This window comes from Cherax quadricarinatus, chromosome 74 (genome assembly GCF_038502225.1).
Source record: "Cherax quadricarinatus isolate ZL_2023a chromosome 74, ASM3850222v1, whole genome shotgun sequence".
In the NCBI taxonomy this organism is placed as follows: domain Eukaryota; kingdom Metazoa; phylum Arthropoda; class Malacostraca; order Decapoda; family Parastacidae; genus Cherax; species Cherax quadricarinatus.
Genome location: NC_091365.1, coordinates 16,786,237 through 16,811,378, shown reverse-complemented (window position 1 = coordinate 16,811,378; position 25,142 = coordinate 16,786,237). Strand labels below are relative to the sequence as shown.

At 42.2% G+C, this 25,142-nt stretch overlaps 1 protein-coding gene across 1 annotated transcript in view; it reads right to left on the bottom strand.

The window, feature by feature from the left end:
- Positions 1–2,138: 2,138 nt before the first annotated feature.
- The window catches only part of LOC128705678 (putative inorganic phosphate cotransporter), a gene marked incomplete at its 3' end in the record, with an annotated part of 106,043 nt that continues 83,039 nt past the window's right edge, over positions 2,139–25,142 (bottom strand). Inside the window, 3 exon segments of the mRNA XM_070100808.1 lie at positions 2,139–2,380; positions 13,561–13,693; positions 23,200–23,349. Coding sequence (XP_069956909.1) covers positions 2,139–2,380; positions 13,561–13,693; positions 23,200–23,349 — 525 coding nt within the window.

The window sequence follows — 25,142 nt, the reverse complement described above, 5'->3', positions numbered from 1 at the left end:
CAAAGTGGTCATCAGCTTTATGGTGGAGGGGGGGGGGGTCAAAGTCAGTAGCAATGGCTAACACATGCTGTGACTGAGGGGAATTAACATTAGTGGTAATGGCTGAAACTTGAGGTGTCCTCATTACTTGTATACTTAAAGAATAATGACAGTCAGGTTGTTAGAGGTAAAAGATATTTGACCAGAAAAATTGTTAGTCTGGCTTGCTCCTCTGGGTGCCAGAAATCTCATCAACATTGTCACACATTAACTTCATATAATCTAAGTAGGGTTCTTATACTGATCATTAATAATTTCTCTTTGTACTTGTTACCATTTATATGTTCAACAACTCGGTAGGGACTAACAAACTTTTGGTCAAGCTTTAGCAATGCAGATGTCTTACAGAAATTTGTTAGCATTACTCTTGATCCTACTTTAATTTTGGTTGGCTTTGCTAGAGCGTTATTGACTTTAAATTCTGCTGTTGACTTTTGAAGTTGTGGCATGCTAAGAATATGTTACATTTTATTCAGCATATGTCACACTCCCATATAGGCTGCCTCCCAACCAGCAAACCGGGTGCTAAGGGTTTAATGATCGATAGGATACCCATCGTTAAATGAGCACCTTGGTTCATTGGCCAATCACAGGCAAGCCCACCAAAGCTGAAGCAACGTGGTAAGAGAATTGACACACTTGCCCAAGATGCTGGTTGATTACAGTGCACTCTCTCTGGCTTCTGCTTTTTGCCATCTATTGTCACCGTGTGGTATACTTACTATTAAACCTCTGTACATAGTGTACGTAAGTGCACATACTTGTATGTGCACTTATGTACACTTACAAAATTAGTTCCAATTAAGATACACCAGTATCTGGGTTTGAAAATGATGAGAAGACACATTCTCTAGTTATGACATAAGATATGCCAATATTTAAAGTTTGAAGACAATCAAAAGAGGCATTCTTAAGTCAGTGACAAATTATATTTTAATAAAGACCCCCAATGGTAAAAAAGCTCAGCTGATCAGAAAAGGCATTCTCCATTAATTGATCTCATTCCAATTACTGCAAGTCTTTTAATTATTTCAATAAAATTTCAAATTTGCACCTACTCAGCCTAAACTTATGGGGTATCATCATCCTTTATACTGAATGAATTGCTAATATTATTTTGAAGGAAATCAAAAGAAGCATTCTTTAGTTATTACATAAAAAATCACCATTTATTCAGTAAAACTGGCAGAGTAAGACTCATGGCAGCTACTGGCAGTGCGAGTCTTGTCTCAGGAAACCACACCAGTGGTGGGATTCATGGCAGCTACTGGCAGCCTGAGTCTTGTCTCGGGGAACCACACCAGTGGTGGGACTCATGGCAGCTACTGGCAGCGTGAGTCTTGTCTCAGGGAACCACACCAGTGGTGGGACTCATGGCAGCTACTGGCAGCGTGAGTCTTGTTTCAGGGAACCACACCAGTGGTGGGAATTTAAGCCAATCAAATGAGTTATTCCCCAGCTATGACACAGATTCCAACGATTCAAGGTTTTATTTACAATTTTATTACATAAACAAATTTGCCTGAGCACTAACTAAACTTAATAGTTACTGTCCTGGCCCTAAGATGCAACAGCTGTTAAATAATGAAGCCGTTCAGTAGAGGCAAACTAAAAATTATTATTAATGGAAATAAATATTTCACACTATTTTACATATAAAATGTATAAATCTACACATACACAGCTGAATTTCAACCTCCACTGTCGTAAACAATTTCACCCTCCACTGTTGTAGACAATTTCACCCTCCACTGTCGTAGACTTTTTTAGGCAACAATTTTGAACATTTGAATATGCCAATGAGGGGTCTGAAGTTATCCAAGATATTCCAGGATGCTGGGAATGAGTTCAATAACTTCTGCCAGAGAGCAAGTGAACATGCCAACTGTTCCAAGAATTTTTGCCTCGTTACTCTACACCAATGTTGAAAAATTGGAGGCAATTCGATTAGGCATTCTCGAGTTATGACCGAAATATAACAGAAAAGTTGGAGGAAGAAAAAATTTTAGGCATTCTCTTGTAGATTTCCTTTGGGGATAACCAACAACCAACTAAACATTATAATGGAATTACTTATAACGAAGCCTCGTCTCACCAACCTGGTTGTTAGTGAGTACCCCTACAGCCATGGGGGCGAGGATGGCTGGAACTGTGGCGGCGGTATTGGTGATGCCGTAGAGTGTACCAGCAAAATTGGGTGCAATGTCCATGTGGTTGACCACATATCCTGTGTAGATGCCGCCTTGTAGAGTGAGTGCTATGACGAACAGAGCGATGGTTGCACTTCGGTCACACTCCACGAAACTGAGGCACACTAAACACACAGCTGGTCCTAGATGTCCTGTAGGAGTAGATGGAGAGATAACATAGCAGATCCTGTGTGTGTGTTGTAGTAGACGGAGGAATAATATAAAACAGTAGGTCCTAAATGTGCTGTATTAGATAGAGGGATAATATAAAACAGGTCCTACGTGTGTTGTAGGAGAAATAGGCACAGGGTTATCCAACATATGCTGCAGGAGAGGTGGACAGAGGGATAATACAGCACAGCTGTTCCTACATGTGTATCAGAGCTAACTTGGGAATCAGTGGAAAAAAAAAAGGAAAAATAACAATCCCACCAGCTGCCACCAGTGTGCCGCAATCAAGTTAGGGGCAATAGAAAGAATGGAATAGAAAAAGAAGTTAAAGAAGTTAAAGAGTAGACGCTTGCATCATCTATACAAAAATAACATTTAGGAAGAAAAGGTAGGAGGGCAAAATTAAAGGACTGTGCCTTTGGACATACTGAGCAAGAGAAAAATGTTATATAAAAGTAACAGATTATAGATAAAGGAGGAATAAAGAGATAAAAAGAGGAAGAGTGATTAAAAAACTAGCTTTTATTTGTTATCAATGGCCATTAGACAAAAACCAGGTTTTCTCAATCCATTGTGTACTCTATATATATTCTCGTGAATATATACTCTATATATATTCTCGAGAATATATACTCTATATATATTCTCGACAAATTTTTTATTACAGTTACTGAACATCCTCGTCATTCTCTCTGAAGGTTGGGGGGATAGAACTTCACCTTCTCAATGATTGCATTAGTACATCATAGAAAATTAGCAGAATATTTAATAACAAAAATTGTAGTATATTAAATCAGCGAGCAAACATGACATAACATAGAAATAATAAAGTTAAATGAGGAAATGGTAAGTCAATCATCAGTATCACAATGGAACAGTAGAATCAGTTTGCAAGAAACAGACATTGTTAGACCTCAAAATAAACAAACTGATGCAGGTACATAAGAAGACATGGCTTATTAGTTACAATCATAAATGCAAGAGTAAAATTTTAGATAGGCATAAAATTGAATAGACATAGAAATGAGAAATAGCATTATTGAAGAAAAAATCAATTATTTTATTTACCTGATATTTACCAAATGTGGCATGTGACGCATACAGGAAGTCCTCACTTAACGTTGTGGATAGGTTCTTGGAAGCTGTGACTAAGCGAAATGACGTATAACGAAACCGATTTTACCATAATCTAACTGATATAAACAAAAGTTCCTACGGCAAGGAAGAGCTGAGAGGGAGGGCAGTAGTACTGTAGACGCCATCGCTATGGAATATATCCCTCTGGGGTGCTATTTTCTCTTTTATTGACATTTTTATTGTTTTGGGTATCACATGTTTTTCAGAATTATATAAGAAACACGTTACATATCATAAAAACCGAATACAAACAGCCGAATACCAACAGTAAAGCTGGGTAAGCAACTGCGTGATTCTCTGTCTGCACTTACAGACTCGCCCGTTATTTGTATGTTATGCAGTTTTAAATGTTTCTTAAAATGTTCAAACCAACCACGACTTTGCTTTTTCTTTACATCTTCAAATAAACTTCAAGCTTTCATTTGTATGGCCATTAGCGAACATGAAGAGTTACGCCAACGCATGTCCTCCATCTAGACATTGAAGTCTTTCCATATTTTCAACATCGTTTCAATATGGCGAAACGACGTTGAACGAAACGACGTTAAGTAAGGACTTCCTGTATGTTACATATATTCATTGGGGTGCCTCTCCTAAAGTCACTGTCCACTGCACTGTCTCTACGAGCCTGCCTACATTGTTGCATTGCAAACCTGCAGTTGTTGCATGCTGCGGCTACAAGCTAGTTGTGTTGCGGGTGTTGCAAAAAATGGCCTTTTGTTATAGTAATGGTAGGCTATACAACCAACGTGTGTTAGGCATTTGGTGACTGAGTATACCCTCCAAAACCTTGGTCCCAGACTATCACTACAGTATTGCTGGCGAATTGCTTGTTCTATTGGTGCAGAGTATCAGCGCACTCTTACTGCTGCACAGCTTATCCGCAACAAGTTAAGGCCTAACTCGTACAATGTGTCATTCCAAAATTGTCCTATAGCTATGTGACCTATCAATCACTGACCCCCGCTTCAAATTCTTCATAATGGGGGGATGAAGGATACACTTCGAAACAAGAGGACAACTGTCTACCTGCGGAAATGGGTGGTGAATCAAGTTTGTCTGGGGGTCAGTCAGCTAGTCAGCTTCGTTAGCACTTGAGTTGGCTACACTCAGTCTCAAACACACCTGCGAGCAGCGTGGATTCGCCAAGGAGGATTTTGATAGAAAGGAGACAAGACTGTTTCGGCTTATTATTAATGACAATATCTGTGTTCGGAAATATGTGTCGCTCGTGCCTCAGTTTTCTGATTCGCAGCCTGAGCAGTCTTTCGAGCATTGGGTAGAACTAGTTCATACAGCATATATGGTAAAGTTTGTTTAAGCGATGAAAAATTTCTCTGATTACCATATACCAAACCTTCAACTTCTTTTCTAAAACTATGGTCTGGAGGGTATGTTGGGGTTGGGGAAGAGGGAGACCCGGCAAGGAACTATGGAGAGTAGCTGTGGAGGTGGAGTTTGTGTTGAGGGGGGTGGGGGCAGTGGGTACAGTGTGTGGGTTGTGGGTTAGATTGTTTGGGTGCATTGGGGTTTGGGTGCATTGGGTGATTCTGAGGGAGGCTGTATTTGTTCCTCCTCCTGAGTCTGGGTTCTCCTGCCAATCTCCATCTTTGTCTCTCTTTCCTCCTTGCATCTTTGTACCTTCTCTTTCAGTTTTTGTCTTTCTTCTCGTGCTCTGTCATGGTCGAGGTACACCCTCCAGTACGCTGATATGTCTCTTAGTCATGCTTTCTCCTGCAGGAACCTATTTCATGCCAATTCTCCCTTGAAAATCTCTTTGATCAGCTGGTTTCTTCCTCTTGCAAACCCCCCTATTCTCAGAACATTTGTCAGCTGGGTCATGTCATCCTCTCCTATTGTTTTCATGATACTTTCAGTAGCTTTTTTCTTCCCCTGACTTCTTGCTTCGTAAGTTTTCCCTTGAACTTCCTGAAGCCCATAAACAAAGACTGACCTCACCTTTTCATTCTCCAACTGCAGTTCCCTTTGTATCCCCTGCCTCTATTGCAGCTTTCCTTTTTTCAATCTCTTTATCTGTTGTCCCTGTGCCCAGTGGTCTGCCATTTTCCTTTCTTAGCTTTTTGTGGACACTGACGTGGTCTGTTATGGCTTCTGTGTATAACTTAGCACTTGTGTATAACTTAGCACTTCCTTGTGTGTGTGTGTATTCACCTAATTCTACTCACCTAATTGTGGTTGCAGGGGTCGAGATGCAGCTCCTGGCCCCACCTCTTCAATGAGTGCTACTAGGTCCTCTCCCTGCTCCATGAGCTTTATCATACCTCATCTTAAAGCTATGTATGGTTCCTGCCTCCACTACCTCACTTGCTAGGCTATTACACTTCCTGACTACTCTATGACTGAAGAAATACTTCCTAACATCCCTTTGACTCATCTGGGTCTTCAACTTCCAATGTGACCCCTTGTTTCTGTGTCCTCTCTGTGGGACATCCTGTCTCTGTCCACCTTGTCTATTCCACACAGTATTTTTTTGTATGTCGTTATCATGTCTTCCCTAACCCTCCTGTCCTCCAGTATCACCAGGCCGATTTCCCTTAACCTTTCCTTGTAGGATATTCCCCTTAGCTCTGGAGCTAACCTTGTCACAAACCTTTGCACTTTCTCTAATTTCTTGACGTGCTTCATCAAGTGTGGGTTCTAAACAGGTGCTGCATACTCCAGTATGGGCCTGACGTCCACGGTGTACAGTGTCTTGAACGATTCCTCACTAAGGTATCGGAACGCTATTCTCAGGTTTGCCAGGTGCTCGCGCGCGCGTGTGTGTGTACTCACCTATTTGTACTCACCTATTTGTGGTTGGAGGGGTCGAGTCACAGCTCCTGGCCCCGCCTCTTCGCTGATTGCTACTAGGTCCTCTCTCTCCCTGCCCCATGAGCTCTATCATACCTCGCCTTAAAACTATGTATGGTTCCTGCCTCCACCACATCACTTTCTAGGCTATTCCATGGCCTGACTACTCTATGACTGAAGAAATACTTCCTAACATCCCTTTGATTCATCTGAGTCTTCAACTTCCAATTGTGACCTCTTGTGTCTGTGTCCCATCTCTGGAACATCCCGTCTTTGTCCACCTCGTCTATTCTGTGCAGTATTTTATATGTCGTTATCATGTCTCCCCTGACCCTCCTGGCCTCCAGTGTCGTCAGGCCGATTTCCCTCAACCTTTCTTCATAGGACAATCCCCGTAGCTCTGGGACTAGTCTTGTTGCAAACCTTTGCACCTTCTCTAATTTCTTGACGTGCTTGACTAGGTGTGGATTCCAAACTGGTGCTGCATACTCCAGTATGGGCCTGATGTAGATGGTATAGAGTCTTAAACGAATCCTTACTGAGGTATCGGAATGCTATCCGTAGGTTTGCCAGGCGCCCGTATGCTGCAGCAGTTATCTGATTGATGTGCGCCTCAGGAGATATGCTCGGTGTTATACTCACCCCCAGATCTTTTTCCTTGAGTGAGGTTTGCAGTCTTTGGCCATCTAAACTATATTGTGTCTGCGGTCTTCTTTGCCCTTCTCCAATCTTCATGACTTTGCATTTGGCAGGGTTAAATTCAAGGAGCCAGTTGCTGGACCAGGCTTGTAGCCTGTCCAGGTCTCTTTGTAGTCCTGCCTGATCCTCGTTCGATTCGATTCTTCTCATTAACTTCACATCATCTGCAAACAAGGACACTTCTGAGTCTATCCCTTCCGTTATGTCGTTCACGTATACCAAGAACAGCACAGGTCCTAGGACTGACCCCTGTGGAACCCCGCTTGTCACAGGCGCCCACTCTGACACCTCGTCGCGTACCATGACTTGTTGTGTGTGTGTGTGTGTGTACTCACCTATTTGTGGTTGCAGGGGTCGAGTCACAGCTCCTGGCCCCGCCTCTTCGCTGATTGCTACCAGGTCCTCTCTCTCCCTGCCCCATAAGCTCTATCATACCTCGCCTTAAAACTATGCATGGTTCCCGCCTCCACTACGTCACTTTCTAGGCTATTCCACGACCTGACTACTCTATGACTGAAGAAATACTTCCTAACATCCCTTTGATTCATCTGAGTCTTCAACTTCCAATTGTGACCTCTTGTGTCTGTGTCCCTTCTCTGGAACATCCCATCTTTGTCCACCTTGTCTATTCCGCGCAGTATTTTATATGTCGTTATCATGTCTCCCCTGACCCTCCTGTCCTCCAGTGTCGTCAGGCCGATTTCCCTCAACCTTTCTTTGTAGGACAATCCCCGTAGCTCTGGGACTAGTCTTGTTGCAAACCTTTGCACTTTCTCTAATTTCTTGACGTGCTTGACTAGGTGTGGATTCCAAACTGGTGCTGCATACTCCAGTATGGGCCTGACATAAATGGTATACAGAGTCTTAAACGAATCCTTACTGAGGTATCGGAACGCTATCCGTAGGTTTGCCAGGCGCCCGTATGCTGCAGCAGTTATCTGATTGATGTGCGCCTCAGGAGATATGCTTGGTGTTATACTCACCCCCAGATATTTTTCCTTGAGTGAGGTTTGCAGTCTTTGGCCATCTAAACTATATTGTGTCTGTGGTCTTCTCTGCCCTTCCCCAATCTTCATGACTTTGCATTTGGCAGGGTTAAATTCAAGGAGCCAGTTGCTGGACTAGGCTTGTAGCCTGTCCAGGTCTCTTTGTAGTCCTGTCTGATCCTCATCCGATGTGATTCTTCTCATTAACTTCGCATCATCTGCAAACAAGGACACTTCTGAGTCTATCCCTTCCGTTATGTCGTTCACATATACCAAGAACAGCACAGGTCCTAGGACTGACCCCTGTGGAACCCCGCTTGTCACAGGCGCCCACTCTGACACCTCGTCGCGTACCATGACTCGTTGTTGCCTCCCTGACAGGTATTCTCTGATCCATTGCAGTGCCTTTCCTGTTATGTGTGCCTGATCCTCTAGCTTTTGCAGTAACCTCTTGTGAGGAACTGTGTCGAAGGCCTTCTTGCAGTCCAAAAATATGCAGTCGATCCACCCCTCTCTCTCTTGTCTTACTTCTGTCACCTTGTCATAAAACTCTAGTAGGTTTGTGACACAGGATTTTCCTTCCCTGATACCGTGCTGGTTGTCAATTATACACTTGTTTCTTTCCAGGTGCCCCACCACTCTCCTCCTGATGATCTTCTCCATGACTTGATAAAGCTCCTGGAGAGCGAAACGTTGCCACAATAAATGTTACATTAGTTGCACTTGTGTCCTTTTACTTTACAGTCTAAAATTTGTAGATGAATGGTTCAGAGAACCGACATGTTGATAGATTAGACACATGTGCAACTCTTGGGTATCTTTATTGAGGAAACGTTTCGCCACACAGTGGCTTCATCAGTCCAGTGGGGTGATAGAGGCTAGGACCTTGGGTAGCTTTAAGAAGAGACTGGACAAATATATGAGTGGGAGGGGCTGGGTTTGATTGGTGTTGGGGGGTGCGGGAGTTGCTTCTTGAGTAGCTTTAGGTAGATGTCGTTTTGATAAGGACCTGCCTCGTATGGGCCAGTAGGCCTTCTGCAGTGTTCCTACATTCTTATGTTCTTATGTTCTTATGACCTTGCATACTATACACGTTAGTGATACAGGTCTGTAGTTTAGTGCCTCGTGTCTGTCTCCCTTTTTAAAAATTGGGACTAATTTGCCATTTTCCATACCTCAGGGAGTTGCCCAGTTTCAAGTGATGTGTTGAAGATCTTTGTTAATGGCTCACACAATATCTCTGCTCCCTCTTTAAGGACCCATGGAGAGATGTTGTCTGGTCCCACCGCCTTTGAGGTGTCAAGTTCGCATAGCAGCTTCTTCACCTCCTCCTTGGTTATATGTACCTCATCCAGCACTTGTGGGTGTGCCCCCCTGTTCTGATTTCCTGGAGTCCTACTGGGTTCCACTGTAAATACCTCTTTAAATCTTGTGTTGAGCTCCTGACATACCTCTTGGTCGTTTCTTGTGAATTCCCCATCACCCTTCCTCAGTCTGATTACCTGGTCCTTGACTGTTGTTTTCCTCCTGATGTGGCTGTACAACAGCTTCGGGTCAGTCTTTACTTTTGATGCTATGTCATTTTCATATCGTCTCTGAGCCTCCCTTCTTATCTGTGCATATTCGTTTCTGGCTCTTCGGCTGATTTCTTTATTTTCCTGAGTTCTCTGTCTTCTGTACCTTTTCCATTCTCTACTACACCTAGTTTTTGCCTCCCTACACCTTTGGGTGAACCAAGGACTCGTTCTGTTCTTCCCATTATTTCTGTTTCCCTTGGGAACAAACCTCTCCTCTGCCTCCTTGCATTTTGTTGCTACATAGTCCATCATTTCTTGTACTGGTTTTCCTGTCAGTTCCCTCTCCCACTGAATGTCTTGAAGGAAGTTCCTCATGCCTAAGTAATTCCCCCTTTTGTAGTTTGGTTTTTCCCAGCCTATTCCTGCTACTCTCTCCACTTGGAGCTCAACTATGTAGTCGAAGCACAGAACCACATGATCACTAGCTCCCAGAGGCCTTTCATACATGATACCCTCGATGTCCGAACTACTCATGGTGAATACAAGGTCCAGTCTTGCTAGTTCATCCTCTCCTCTCTCTCTGGTAGTGTCTCTAACATGTTGACGCATGAGGTTTTCCAGTACCACATCCATCATCTTGGCTCTCCATGTTTCGGGACACCCATGGGGCTCCAGGTTTTCCCAGTCAATCTCCTTGTGATTGAAATCACCCATAACTAGTAACTTTGCTCCTCCCATGTGTGCTCTCCTGGCCACCTCGGCTAGTGTGTCGATCATTGCTCTGCTGCTCTCATCATATTCTTCTCTTGGCCTCCTGCAGTTCTGTGGTGGGTTGTACATTACTGCAATTATCACCTTATGTCCCTCAGACTGGATTGTTCCTACTAAGTAGTCCCTTTCGCCCATGCCATCCATTCCTTCCATTTTCTCAAAATCCCACTGGTTTTTAATGAACAGTGCAACTCCTCCTCCCCCTCTCCTCCCTCTGTCTTTCCTGAGGATTTGGTATCCGGATGGAAAGATTGAATCTGTTATTATTCTGGTGAGTTTTGTTTCTGTGAGTGCTATTATGTCTGAGGATATCTTTTTGATTCTTTCGTGCCACTCCTCATACTTGTTTGTTATTCCATCTGCATTTGTATACCACACCTTCAACTTCTTTTCTAAGACTGTGGTCTGTGAGGTATATTGGGGTTGGGGAAGTGGGAGACCTGGTAAGGAACTATGGGTTGTTGCTGTAGAGGTGGAGTTTGTAATGTAGTGGGTGGGGGCATTGGATGTGGCATGGGTGTTTTGATTTAGAGTGTTTGGTTGCACTGGGTTTGACCTGGTTGGGAGGCTTCTATAGGAAGTTGTGAGGGAGGCTGTATTTGATCTTCTTCCTGGGTCTGGGATCTCCTGTCTGTCTTCTCCATCCCCTCTCTTTCCTCCTTTCGCCTTTGTAACATCTCTCTCAGTTTCTGCCTTTCTTCTTGTGATCTGTCGCGGTCGAGATACACCTTCCTGTATGCCGGCATGTCCCTTAATCGTGCTTTCTCCTGCAGGATCCTGGTCCGAGTCGCTTCTGCCTTGAAGGTTACTTTCACTAGCCGGGTTCTTTTTATTACAAACCCCCCTATTCTCCGAAAATTTTCCAGCTGGGTCATGTCGTCTTCTCCTATTGCTTTCATGATGCTTTCAATTGCTTTTTTTTCCCCTTGTTTTCTTGCTTCATATGTTTCCCCTTCAGCTTCCTGGAGCCCATACACAAAGACTGACCTCACCCTTTCATTCTCCCACTGCTTATCCCTGTGTATCCCCTCATTTAATTTGGTTTCCTGCACTGCAGCTTTCCTTTCTTCAGTTTCACTGGCTAATGTACTTGGGCTCAGTGGCCTGTCATTTTCCCTTCTCGGCTTTCCTTGGGCTCTGTTGTTGTCTGTTAGGGCCTGCACATAAAGCTTAGCTCTTTCATTTACTACAGTCTCCTCTGATAGAGCCTCCCCATGCAGTTGTGCCCCTTCTTTCCCTACAGTCCCCTTATTTGTGGCTGAGGTAGCAGTCTCTGTTGTCAATCCCAAAATGTTCTTTAGTTCTTTAGGCTGTTTCAGATTTTTCAGTTCCTCTTCTAAACTCTGTATCCTAGCCTCTGCTGCTTTGATATGCAGCTCCCACTTCCTGCTTTCCATATCTATCTTCTCTTCCATTCTCATGCTAAGTTCTTGTAGTTTCTTTTCCCATTCATGATCTCTTTTTATGAGCTCTGCTGCCCAATCTTCCTTTGCAGCTTCCTCCTCCTGTCCCTTGGTTTTTCTTGTTGCTCTGTGACAACCCATTTTTGTTTTATCCTGATTGCCTCAGAGTGGGAAACCTATGTAGTTCTGTATGTTAGGTTAGTAGTGTGTATGTCAGAGTGTGGGAGGGGAGGTAGTGGAGGAACTGTGGGTATGTGGGAGAAGAGTGGGGAGGGGTCGGGAGGGTCTGGGTGAACGGGGCAGGGGAGGGTGAACGAGGGAGGGGAGGGATCAGGGGAAGAAGTGAGTTGTCGGTGGTGAGGGGGGGGGAGTGTATGTGTGAGTCTGGATATGTGTGTGTGTGTGTAATCTTGTGTGGAATTATGTGTGGGTTTATTATGTACTGAAAGGTAGGTGGCTTGTGGGTTGTAGTGTAGTCTCAGTGGTCCTTTCTGCCCACAACTTCTTGTGACTTGACCCCCAACCTCCTGGGGCTTGATCGGCACGTACTTACAGTGTGTGTGTGTGTGTGTGTGTGTGTGTGTGTATATGTGTGTGTGTGTGTGTGTATATGTGTGTGTGTGGCGGGGGGAGGTATGCGGGGAGATACTGTTAATACATACAGTAATTCTGGGTTATAAAAAGCGATAATTGCTACTAGGGTCTAAAGCTTCAATAAGTGACTGCCCTTGGGTGTGTGTGTGAGGGAGGGATGGTTAGGGGGGGTAGATCCGTTATACCTCTCTGTTCTGTCTTTCCTAGAAATGCTACACTCTTCGCTTATTGTCCTTTCTGGATTTAAGTATCAATTATTGCTGTTATTATCCTATTCCTTGTTCACGTTTAGAGAGGACTTCCTAGCTTCCTAAGTATTCTTACTACTAATAACTACTGTAATAGCTTGCAGGAGTGAGTGACCAGTATCTAACAGCGATGTAAGGCCAAGCCAAGCCAAGCCTGCGACATGCAAACCACAATATAGGTGATACTTGCGCTGGCAACGGTCATGCCAAGTTGCCAGATGCTGATGACGTAGTCGTCGTACGTAGCCTAAATCTCTATTTTGGAGATCCTTCATCCGTGATGATTATAACCACATGTGCTCATACATCCCTCGTTCCTCACGCTATTTCACTTTTCACTTATGATATTATACACTTCACATTATATACACTTCACTTTATATGTATAATGGCACACAACTTGTCGTGACGTCACTGCTTCAGGCCTACCGCTGCCTAGTAGACCAAAACGTTTGGATAATTTTGGATAATGGATAATTTCAGGCTTTCTCACGACTTTTTCTAACTAATAACTTTAGCTATCACTCGTATTATTGCTCACTGACGATGTCACTACCACTGATTACTGTTAGCAGTCACTGCAGCCTTAAAAACACTAGGATTCTCGGAGCCTTGTGTGCCCACGTCTGCACCCACGGACCCATGCGTTGTGTGTGTGTGTGTGTGTGTGTGTGTGTGTGTGTGTGTGTGTGAGATATATATATATATATATATATATATATATATATATATATATATATATATAGAGAGAGAGAGAGAGAGAGAGAGAGAGAGAGAGAGAGAGAGAGAGAGAGAGAGAGAGAGAGAGAGAGAGAGAGAGAGAGAGAGAGAGAGAGAGAGAGAGAGAGAGAGAGAGATAGATAGATAGATAGATAGATAGATAGATAGATAGATATATGGTATGCTCGGTGTGAACCGGCTGGAGAAATGTGAGGAAGAACACCACTGAGTGTGAAAGGGCTAAAGTTCTGAGGAGAGACACACATAAGTCTTACCAATGGTGTTGGCGACCTTCCTGAGAGTCTGGGTGGAGAGGATGCCCTTCTGGCGTAGTGTGTCCCCCGTCACACTCACCACTAAGCTGAAGATCCACATACCCAGGTATGGCAGCCCGCTCAGCACAGCATTCTACAAACAAAACAATCATGAGATTTTTCCCCAATAATTAACTCCTTGAGGACTGATAACTCAGAATAACCCAGGAAAACTAGGAAGTGGCTTATTTCCTTTGGGGTCCCTATAAAAATGCAAGCAATAGTCAGCTATTGCTTAGGTATCTCTGTTTACTAATACTTCCACAAAAGCCGCAGGTGTCAGGTAACTTATACATCTTCCATCGTCTAGGATAAGTATCCATGCATTTTAGTTTTTGAATTGCAAGTAATGTTGCTCAGGGTACATTTGTAATGCCTGTGTAGTATCTTTGTGAGGCCTTTGTGATGGTATGCTATGTGTAACAGATATACCACTCCCTAGGACACCTATGGTTCATGTGCAGTAGGTTGACACAAACCCAAGATGTTGCCTAAGACATTACCCAGGCCTGCGGCCTAGGCAATTCACATGAGACACTAGTCTGACCTGGGTGTGTATGGCTCCAGCTTCCTTCTACCATTCTACCTCGGCAGAACTGAGGTTGTATATCCCTTTACACCGATATCTGGGTAAAACTACGATATGCCCTCATTATTATTATAATCATAACCAAGCATTAAAAATACGCCCACAGGATGGCATAACAATTGTTAGCCAGCGATAGCCCAATCTGATATTTTTATGGGAATTAGTGAGGAGACTACCACCCATGGCAAGTGCATTGGACTGTCAGTTTTAGGATTCACTCGCCATGGGTTCAAGACCCACCCGTTCCGTGGTTTGCTTGCGATCATGTCATTACGATTTCGTGAGTCACTTCTCAGGATGTTGTGAACCACGCCGTGTTTATCCGCTCGCACTGGCTGGTTACTGCTTCCCTGGTGCTTAGTAATTAGCTGATAGCTGCCTTATATCCAGGGTGCACATATTTACAAGTGTTGGAGCATTGTTTCTGGATTCTTGGATGTGTGTACTTTAGTAATATGATATTTGTTACCTTACCTAGCAATTAACCCAACTAAAGCCAGCCTGTGTTGCCTTGTATCTGCCAGAGTTTTGGGTTAGAAACAAGCCAGTACATCGTTAAGCAACCCCAGATCGCCAGGAAGCCAGTGTTGCTCCAACCATTGTCTTGTGTGGCCCTTGCCTATGTTACTGCCCTGCCCACACACCTGCCACACATGGTAAATGTGAAAATTTCCACTGTACCATAGTCCAGTGTTGTTGATCATGTGTTATCTATTTTTACTAGTTCCCTTGTTTAAGTTCACTATAATGTTCATGTTCTTTCAGGGTCTCTCTAGGACTGTTATATATATGTCATGCCAAATAGGTAAACCTTGTAATTTTGGCTTATATAGCAATGCTATTTTTGCCAAATAAGGCAAGCGAAAATTTGAGTATCCAATAATTTCGCAAAAATCATTCTGAAACTAACGAAAAACATATATTTCATTGTGTTTGTTTATTATCAAATCATTGTAAACTTATCTAAAATATATTTAGTTGATTAGGCTAAATTAAATTGCGCTTGTTATAATAAGGCTAGGTAAGTTTTCTAAGGTTCTTTTCGTACAAAATTATTAATTTTTACATTAACATAAATGAAAAAATATATCTTTAAACGTATAAGAATTTTTTTTTAGAAAGGACTTAATTTTAAATGAGTTCTTGCTAATTGAAAAATTTTACCTATTCGGCACAACATATACACACACACACACACACACACATACATATATACATATATATATATATATATATATATATATATATATATATATATATATATATATATATATATATATATATACATACATACATACATACATCGGCCAGTGTGCTAATAATATTAATATTATATATACACCTACCATCCGACTTACGACCGAGTTCGGTTCCGAGAAACCGGTCGTAAGTCAAAATGGTCGTAAGTCGAACTTTACTACTGAATATCAACAAAACATTTTTGTAATGACTTTATTTTATTGTTTTATTTTGGTATTTCATGTAAAGTAAAAGGACACAAGTGCAACTAATGTGACATTTATTGTGGCAACGTTTCGCTCTCCAGGAGCTTTATCAAGCCATTACACATTGTCGGTAATTCTACCAACTTTATTACAATTGGTATTTCATGTTTTACTTTACTTTTTATGCTGTTAGTACTGTATTTTATACTGTAAGGTTTAGGATAAACACTGTGTACAACACAAATAGTTGTTTATTTCCCAGAAATTTGGCATAAAAAACACAGTCATAAGTCTAGTGGTCGTAAGTCAAGCAGGTCGTAAGTCGGATGGTAGGTGTGTATGTGTATGTATATGTATATGTATATGTATGTGTGTGTGTGTGTGTGTGTGTATACAGTGGACCCTCAAACAGCGATATTAATCCGTTCCTGAGAGCTCATCGTTAATCGAAATAATCGTTAGTCAAGTTAATTTTCCCCATAAGAAATAATGGAAATCAAATTAATCCGTGCAAGACACCCCAAAGTATTGAAAAAAAAAATTTTTACCACATGAAATATTAATTTTAATACACACAAACTGAAGAAGACATGCACAGTTACATGACACTTACCTTTATTGAAGATCTGGTGATGATTGATGGGATGGGAGGAGGGGAGACCGTTGATCTTGTAGTGTTTAGAAGGGGAATCCCCTTCCATTAGCACTTGAGGTAGCAAGTCTTTTTTCTGGGGTTACTTCCCTTGTTCTTTTAATGCCGCTAGGACCAGCTTCAGAGTCACTGGACTTCTGTCGCACAACATATCTGTCCATAGAGGCCTGTACCTCTCGTTCCTTCATCCTAAAGTGTTTCACAACATTGTCAGTGTAATAGTCACCAGCACGGCTTGCAATAGATGTGTGAGGGTGATTTTCATCCATGAAGATTTGCACTTTAAGCCACATTGCACACATTTCCTTAATCTTTGAAGTAGGCAACTTCTTCAATTTCTCTCTCCCCTCCTCCGAAGCAGTTTCCTCAGGTGTGGCCTCTTACTGTTGAAGATGATCTAGCAGCTCATCAGTGGTTTGTTCTTCATTGTCCTCCTCCACCAACTCTTCCACATCCTCCCCACTAACCTCACCAATATGAGCACTAGTTCCAGGCATTTTTTCCTGTTCACCTGGGTGTTAGTCAACTGTTGTGGATCGCATCCTGGGGGACAAAATTAAGGACCCCAATGGAAATAAGTTAGACAGTCCTCGATGATGCACTGACTTTCTTGGGTTATCCTGGGTGGCTAACCCTCCGGGGTTAATCGTTTCTCGGTAATTGTTTCACGTTAAGCCACACCAACAACACTCTCTCCACATCTTCGAGTAATACAGCTGATGGTGGTGCAGCAACAACAACAGCTGACTGTGGTGCAGCAGCAGCTGCACCTTTGGCAAGAACAGCTTCCTTGATTGCCGTTTTCTTACCCACAATAGTAGCGATGGTTGATTGGGGTTTATTATACAACCTGACAAGCTCAGAGACACTCACTCCACTTTCATACTTAGCAATGATCTCTTTCTTCATCTCCATAGTAATTCTCACCCTTTTTGCTGTAGGGTTGGCACTAGAAGCTTTCTTGGGGCCCATGGTGACTTATTTTGCAGGTGCAATCACTACAAAGGCTGTGATAATATGAAATGTTCCAGTTGTTGTATGTTTGGAAGCGACCACGGTGGCTGGCTGGCTTGTAAACATTGGCACCCAAGGGACAAGTGAAGTGCGCTCAGGCCAAAGTGGACGCGTCTCGTATGGACCGAATAGCGCTGGTCGGGTTTTTAAGCGCCAGTTGAGGCAAAATTTTTGCGTTAAAATGTATCGCTAGTCAGATTTATCGTTAATCGATGCCATCGCTGGTTAAGGGTCCACTGTGTATATATATATATATATATATATATATATATATATATATATATATATATATATATATATATATATATATATATATATATATATACTATATATATATATATATATATATATATATACAGTGGACCCCAGCATAACGATTACCTCTGAATGTGACCAATTATGTAAGTGTATTTATGTAAGTGCGTTTGTACGTGTATGTTTGGGGGTCTGAAATGGACTAATCTACTTCACAATATTTCTTATGGGAACAAATTCGGTCAGTACTGGCACCTGAACATACTTCTGGAGTGAAAAAATATCGTTAACCGGGGGTCCACTGTATATATATATATATATATATTTTTTTTTTTTTTTTTTTTTTTTTTTTTTCAACAAGTCGGTCGTCTCCCACCGAGGCAGGGTGACCCACAAAAAAGAAAGAAAATCCCCAAAAAGAAAATACTTTCATCATCATTCAACACTTTCACCACACTCACACATTATCACTGCTTTTGCAGAGGTGCTCAGAATATAACAGTTTAGAAGCATATACGTATAGAGATACACAACATATCCCTCCAAACTGCCAATATCCCAAACCCCTCCTTTAAAGTGCAGGCATTGTACTTCCCATTTCCAGGACTCAAGTCCGACTATATGAAAATAACCGGTTTCCCTGAATCCCTTCACTAAATATTACCCTGCTCACACTCCAACAGATCGTCAGGTCCCAAATATCATTCGTCTCCATTCACTCCTATCTAACACGCTCATGCACGCTTGCTGGAAGTCCAAGCCCCTCACCCACAAAACCTCCTTTACCCCCTCTTTCCAACCCTTTCGAGGACGACCCCTACCCCTCTTTCCTTCCCCTATAGATTTATATGCTTTCCATGTCATTCTACTTTGATCCATTCTCTCTAAATGACCAAACCACCTCAACAACCCCTCTTCTGCCCTCTGACTAATGCTTTTATTAACTCCACACCTTCTCCTAATTTCCACACTCCGAATTTTCTGCATAATATTTACACCACACATTGCCCTTAGACAGGACATCTCCACTGCCTCCAACCGTCTCCTCGCTGCTGCATTTACCACCCAAGCTTCACATCCATATAAGAGTGTTGGTACTACTATACTTTCATACATTCCCTTCTTTGCCTCCATAGATAACGTTTTTTGACTCCACATATACCTCAACGCACCACTCACCTTTTTTCCCTCATCAATTCTATGATTCACCTCATCCTTCATAAATCCATCCGCTGACACGTCAACTCCCAAGTATCTGAAAACATTCACTTCTTCCATACTCCTCCTCCCCAATTTGATATCCAATTTTTCTTTATCTAAATCATTTGATACCCTCATCACCTTACTCTTTTCTATGTTCACTTTCAACTTTCTACCTTTACACACATTCTCAAACTCATCCACTAACCTTTGCAATTTTTCTTTAGAATCTCCCATAAGCACAGTATCATCAGCAAAAAGTAACTGTGTCAATTCCCTGTATCCCCATAATTTAATATATATATTTATTTATTTATTGTTTTATTATCACACTGGCCGATTCCCACCAAGGCAGGGTGGCCCGAAAAAGAAAAACTTTCACCATCATTCACTCCATCACTGTCTTGCCAGAAGGGTGCTTTACACTACAGTTTTTAAACTGCAACATTAATCTACACTCCCCTACTCCCTCCTTCAGAGTGCAGGCACTGTACTTCCCATCTCCAGGACTCAAGTCCGGCCTGCCGGTTTCCCTGAATCCCTTTATAAATGTTACTTTGCTCACACTCCAACAGCACGTCAAGTATTAAAAACCATTTGTCTCCATTCACTCCTATCAAACACGCTCACGCATGCCTGCTGGAAGTCCAAGCCCCTCGCACACAAAACCTCCTTTACCCCCTCCCTCCAACCTTTCCTAGGCCGACCCCTACCCCGCCTTCCTTCCACTACAGACTGATACACTCTTGAAGTCATTCTGTTTCGCTCCATTCTCTCTACATGTCCGAACCACCTCATCAACCCTTCCTCAGCCCTCTGGACAACAGTTTTGGTAATCCCGCACCTCCTCCTAACTTCCAAACTACGAATTCTCTGCATTATATTCACACCACACACTGCCCTCAGACATGACATCTCCACTGCCTCCAGCCTTCTCCTCGCTGCAACATTCATCACCCACGCTTCACACCCATATAAGAGCATTGGTAAAACTATACTCTCATACATTCCCCTCTTTGCCTCCAAGGACAAAGTTCTTTGTCTCCACAGACTCCTAAGTGCACCACTCACTCTTTTTCCCTCATCAATTCTATGATTCACCTCATCTTTCATAGACCCATCCGCTGACACGTCCACTCCCAAGTATCTGAATATGTTCTCCTCCATACTCTCTCCCTCCAATCTGATATTCAATCTTTCATCACCTAATCTTTTTGTTATCCTCATAACCTTACTCTTTCCTGTATTCACCTTTAATTTTCTTCTTTTGCACACCCTACCAAATTCATCCACCAATCTCTGCAACTTCTCTTCAGAATCTCCCAAGAGCACAGTGTCATCAGCAAAGAGCAGCTGTGACAACTCCCACTTTGTGTGTGATTCTTTATCTTTTAACTCCACGCCTCTTGCCAAGACCCTCGCATTTACTTCTCTTACAACCCCATCTATAAATATATTAAACAACCACGGTGACATCACACATCCTTGTCTAAGGCCTACTTTTACTGGGAAAATATATATATATATATACACATACATACATACATACTTTCATTACTCCATCACTGTCTTGCAGAGGTGTGCTTACACTACAGTTATAAAACTGCAATATTAACACCCCTCCTTCACAGTGCAGGCACTGTACTTCCCATCTCCAGGATTCAAGTGTGGCCAGCTGGTTTCCCTGAATCCTTTCATAAATATTACCCTGCTCACACTCCAACAGCACATCAAGTCCTAAAATCCATTTGTCTCCATTCGCTCCTATCTAACATGCTTATTCATGCTTTCTGGAAGTCCAAGCTCCTCGCACACAAAACCTCCTTTACTTCCTCCCTCCAACCTTTCCTAGGCCGACCCCAACCCTGCCTTCCCTCCACTGTGGATTTATACGCTCTCCAAATCATTCTATTGCGTTCCATCCTCTCTACATGTCCGAACCACCTCAATGACCCCTCCTCAGCCCTCTGGATAATACTTTTGGTAATCTCGCACTTCCTCCTAATTTCCAAACTACGGATTCTCTGCATTATATTCACACCACACATTGCCCTCAAACATGACATCTCCACTGCCTCCAACCTTCTCCTTTTTACAACATTCACTACCCATGCATTTCTATAACTGTACTTTCATACATTCCCCTCTTTGCTTCCATAGGTAATGTTCTTTGTCTCCAAAGACTCCTCAGTGCACCACTCACCTTTTTTCCTTCATCAATTCTACGATCACTTCAGCTTTCATAAACCCATCTGCTGACACTTCCACTAACAAATACAATCTTTCATTACCTAATTTTTTTTATCTTCATCACCTTACTCTTTCATATATGCACTTTTAATTTCCTTCTCTTACATATTCTACCAAACTCATCCACCAACTTCTGCAAGTTCTCTTCAGAATCTCCCAAAAGCACTTTGTCATCAGCAAAGAGCAACTGTGACAGCTCCCACTGTGTGTTAGATTCCTTATGCTTTAACTCCACACCTCTTGCCAACACCCGAGCATTCACTTCTCTTACAACCCCATCTATAAATATACTGAACAACCACAGTGACATCACACATCCTTGTCTAAGAGCTACTTTTACTGGAAAATAATCTCCCTCTCTCCTACATACACTAACCTGAGCCTCACCATCCTGGCAAAAACTCTTCATTGTTTTCAGTAACCTACCTCCTATTCCATACATCTGCAACATCTGCCACATTGCGTCCCTATCCACCCTGTCATACGCCTTTTCCAAATCCATAAATGTCACAAAAACCTCTTTACCCTTATCTAAATACTGTTCACCTCTATGTTTCACTGTAAACACTTGGTCTACACACCCCCTACCTTTCCTAAAGCCTCCTGCTCTTCGTCTTACTCTTAATTCTTTCAATAATACCTCTACCATACACTTTCAAAGTTTATTCTCTATAAGGATTACAATGCTGAGTTTACAGAATTTGGTTATTCTGTGGTTTACATGTAGTAAAATACTAATTACAGAGGGTGCCACTAGAACACCTAGCATGGCTAGGCATTTCGGGCAGACTTAGATTAATTCTTAACTTTAAAATATTACAAATTATGAGGTAAGTTGGTATTATGGCTAAGTGACTAAATACTAGTGTGTGAGTTTAGCAATGTGAATGCTTTTGTTTTGGCACAATACATAGTTTCAGTATTGGAGTATCACAGGCCAACTTATGACTAGTTAGGATTCATTATTTTAAGATTGAGATTGATATTTCTGTTTATGGTCAATTGGGTGAGTGAGTAAGTGTGAACCACCAGGTGGTATTCGTGTAATTAGTTGATGGGGTGTATCAGGGAGATAAGATGTTTTCTAATGGTAGTTTTGAAGGTGATGAATGTGTCTGCAGTTCTAGAGTTTTCAGGTAGGGTGTTCCAGATTTTAGGGCCTTTGGCATACATTGAATTTTTGTAAAGGTTTAGTCGGACACGGGGAATGTCAGAGATGTTTGTGTCTGGTGTTATGCCTGTGGGTTCTGTCACAACTATCAAGAAAGCATTTTAGGTCAAGGTTAATATTGGAATTTAAGGTCCTGTAGATGTAGATTGCACAGTAGTAAGTGTGGATGTACTGAACAGGGAGTAAGTTTAGATCTATGAAGAGTGGGGGGGTGTGTTGCCAGGGATGGGATTTAGTGATTATTCCTACTGCGGCTTTTTGTTGGGTTATTATTGGCTTTAGGTGTGTTGCTGCAGTTGAACCCCAAGCACAGATAGCATAGGTGAGGTATGGATATATAAGTGAATGGTATAGTGTGAGAAGGGCAGTTTGCGGCACGTAGTATCGTATCTTGGAGAGGATCCCAACCGTTTTGGATACTTTTTTGGTTATGTGTTGGATATGGGTGCTGAAGTTCAGGTTGTTGTCGAGGTATAGGCCTAGGAATTTGCCCTCATTATGTCTGGCAATCAGAGTGTTATCGATCTTAATTTTAATTTGCGCAACTCCTGCTCTGCTACCAAACATAATATAGTAGGTTTTGTCAGTGTTAAGCGTAAGTTTATTGGCTGCCATCCAAGTCGATATTTTGATCAGCTCCTCGTTAACAATGGTGCTGAGGGTGGCAAGATTAGGGTGAGAGATGACATAAGTCGTGTCGTCAGCAAAGAGAATGGGGTTCAGGTGTTGGGATACGTTTGGAAGATAACTGATGTATATGAGGAAGAGCAGGGGTCCAAGGACACTTCCCTGCAGAACTCCAGTATCAAGTGGCCGTGTTGTTGATGCTGTGTCTTTAATGGTGACATACTGATACCTATTAGTAAGGTAAGATTTGAAATATGCAAGTGCATGGCCTCTTCACCAGGTATACTCAACAGACTTATTCCCCTACAGTTTTTACACTCTTTTGTTCCCTTGCCTTTATACATATAGGTGGCCTCACACCACTTATATATCGGTGGTGTGTGGCTGACAGACTCACAGACTTAATGTCCTTGTGTAACATGTTCTTGGTGTAGAGCGGCAGGTCAGTGAGCAGAGTGCAGAAGCCCCAGTTGTTACCAACACCAGCCACAAGGATCGCCCAAAACGGCAATGAAGTCAGGGCTGATCTCAGTGGCACTGGTAAAGCCTGCAAGGTAATACAGTGTTATAAATTACCTTGATACCTAGATATAGGTTAACTACCATCCTATAAGTGGTAATCATCCCATTTTCTTCCTGTGGACCGTAATCATCCCGGGTTTATTACAGCCTCATTGACACACCAGCATTGGAGAGATAATGAAAATTCTTCTAAAATCCCTTTTTAAAATAATTCACACACACACTGTAACTTGTACATTTACAGCAGCTGCTAATTATTGCCACTGAACTTACAAGCCTGATTGAAGAATTGTGCTGATAAGGTAATGACTAGAGTATTTGCTTACTATTACTACTACTACTAAACTACTACTACTATTACTATCACTACTACTACCACTACTACTACTACTAATAATAATAATAATAAATCTTCAGAGTAGATATACAAGAAAAAAAAATATGTTGAATAGGGAACAGGATACAAAATGACAGACTAAACAGGCAACAAGGGGGAAAAGGGGTTGGCCTGTATGTCAGAGTCGCTAATTTGCTCAGAACTACTGAACACCTCAAATGATGTAGTTGAAGTTTTAGCAGTAAAGACTGAAAACCAAAACTTTGTTATTGTGGATGTATACAAGCCTCCAGATGCAAGTTCCCAGCAATTCCAGGAACAGCTTTTGAAAATAGACCACTGTCTGGAAAACCTCTCAACTCCTGCCCCAAACATCTTGCTACTGGGAAATTTCAACCTGAGACACCTAAAATGGAGGAGTGTAGCAAATAATATTTCAGCAGAGATTACCCCAGGTGGCAGCTCAGATGAAAATTCACAGACACGCGAGCTATTAAATCTCTGCAACAAATCCACTTTAAACCAGCAAATAGTAGAACCTACAAGACTAGAAAATATTCTGGACCTCATCTTCACTAACAACGATGATCTGATACGTGATATAACCATATAAAAGACAATTCACTCAGATCACAACATAACAGAGGTACAGACATGTATGCACAGGGCTCCTGACCAGCAAAATGTGATCAGTTATGAGGGTGCCTTCACAAAATTCAACTTCAATAACAAAAATATACAGTGGGATCAAGTTAACCATGTCCTAAATGAAACAAGTGGGAAGATATCCTAAACAACACGGATCCGAACATTTGCCTAGAAAAAAATTAATTCTGTGGCACTTGAGGTCTGCTCAAGGCACATTTCATGAAGAATAAGAAAGAGAAGATGCAAACTAGAAAGAGAGAGATGCTCCCTATACAGGACGAACGTGAAGAATCACAGAGCGACTGAGAGGAGCCAATATATCTGTAATACAAAGGTAGGCACTGGTCAGAGAAACAGCATATATCGAACTTAAGCTTAAGGAATCTTACAGGAGACAAGAATCTCAGGAAGAACTAAAGGCCATAAAGGAAATTAAAAAAAAATACTTCTTCTCTTTTGCCAAATCTAAGGGTAAAACAACATCCAGTATTGGGCCCCTGCTTAGGCAAGATGGGACATACACATATGACAGCAAAAAAATGAGTGATATACTAAAGTCCCAGTACAACTCAGTGTTCAATGAGCCACTGCCCAGACTAAGGGCAGGCAATCTAAATTAATTCTTTATGACCGAGACCCAAAATTTGGTCATCTCAAAAATCACGGATACTATCCTAACACCACAAGACTTTGCAAAGGCAACAAATAACGTGCCCATGCACTCTGCCCCAGGCCCTGACTCATGGAACTTCATGTTCATCAAAAAGCCCGTCACGTGCCTTCAGCATTCTATGGAGAGGGAGCATGGGCAAAGGGGTCATCCCACACTCTCT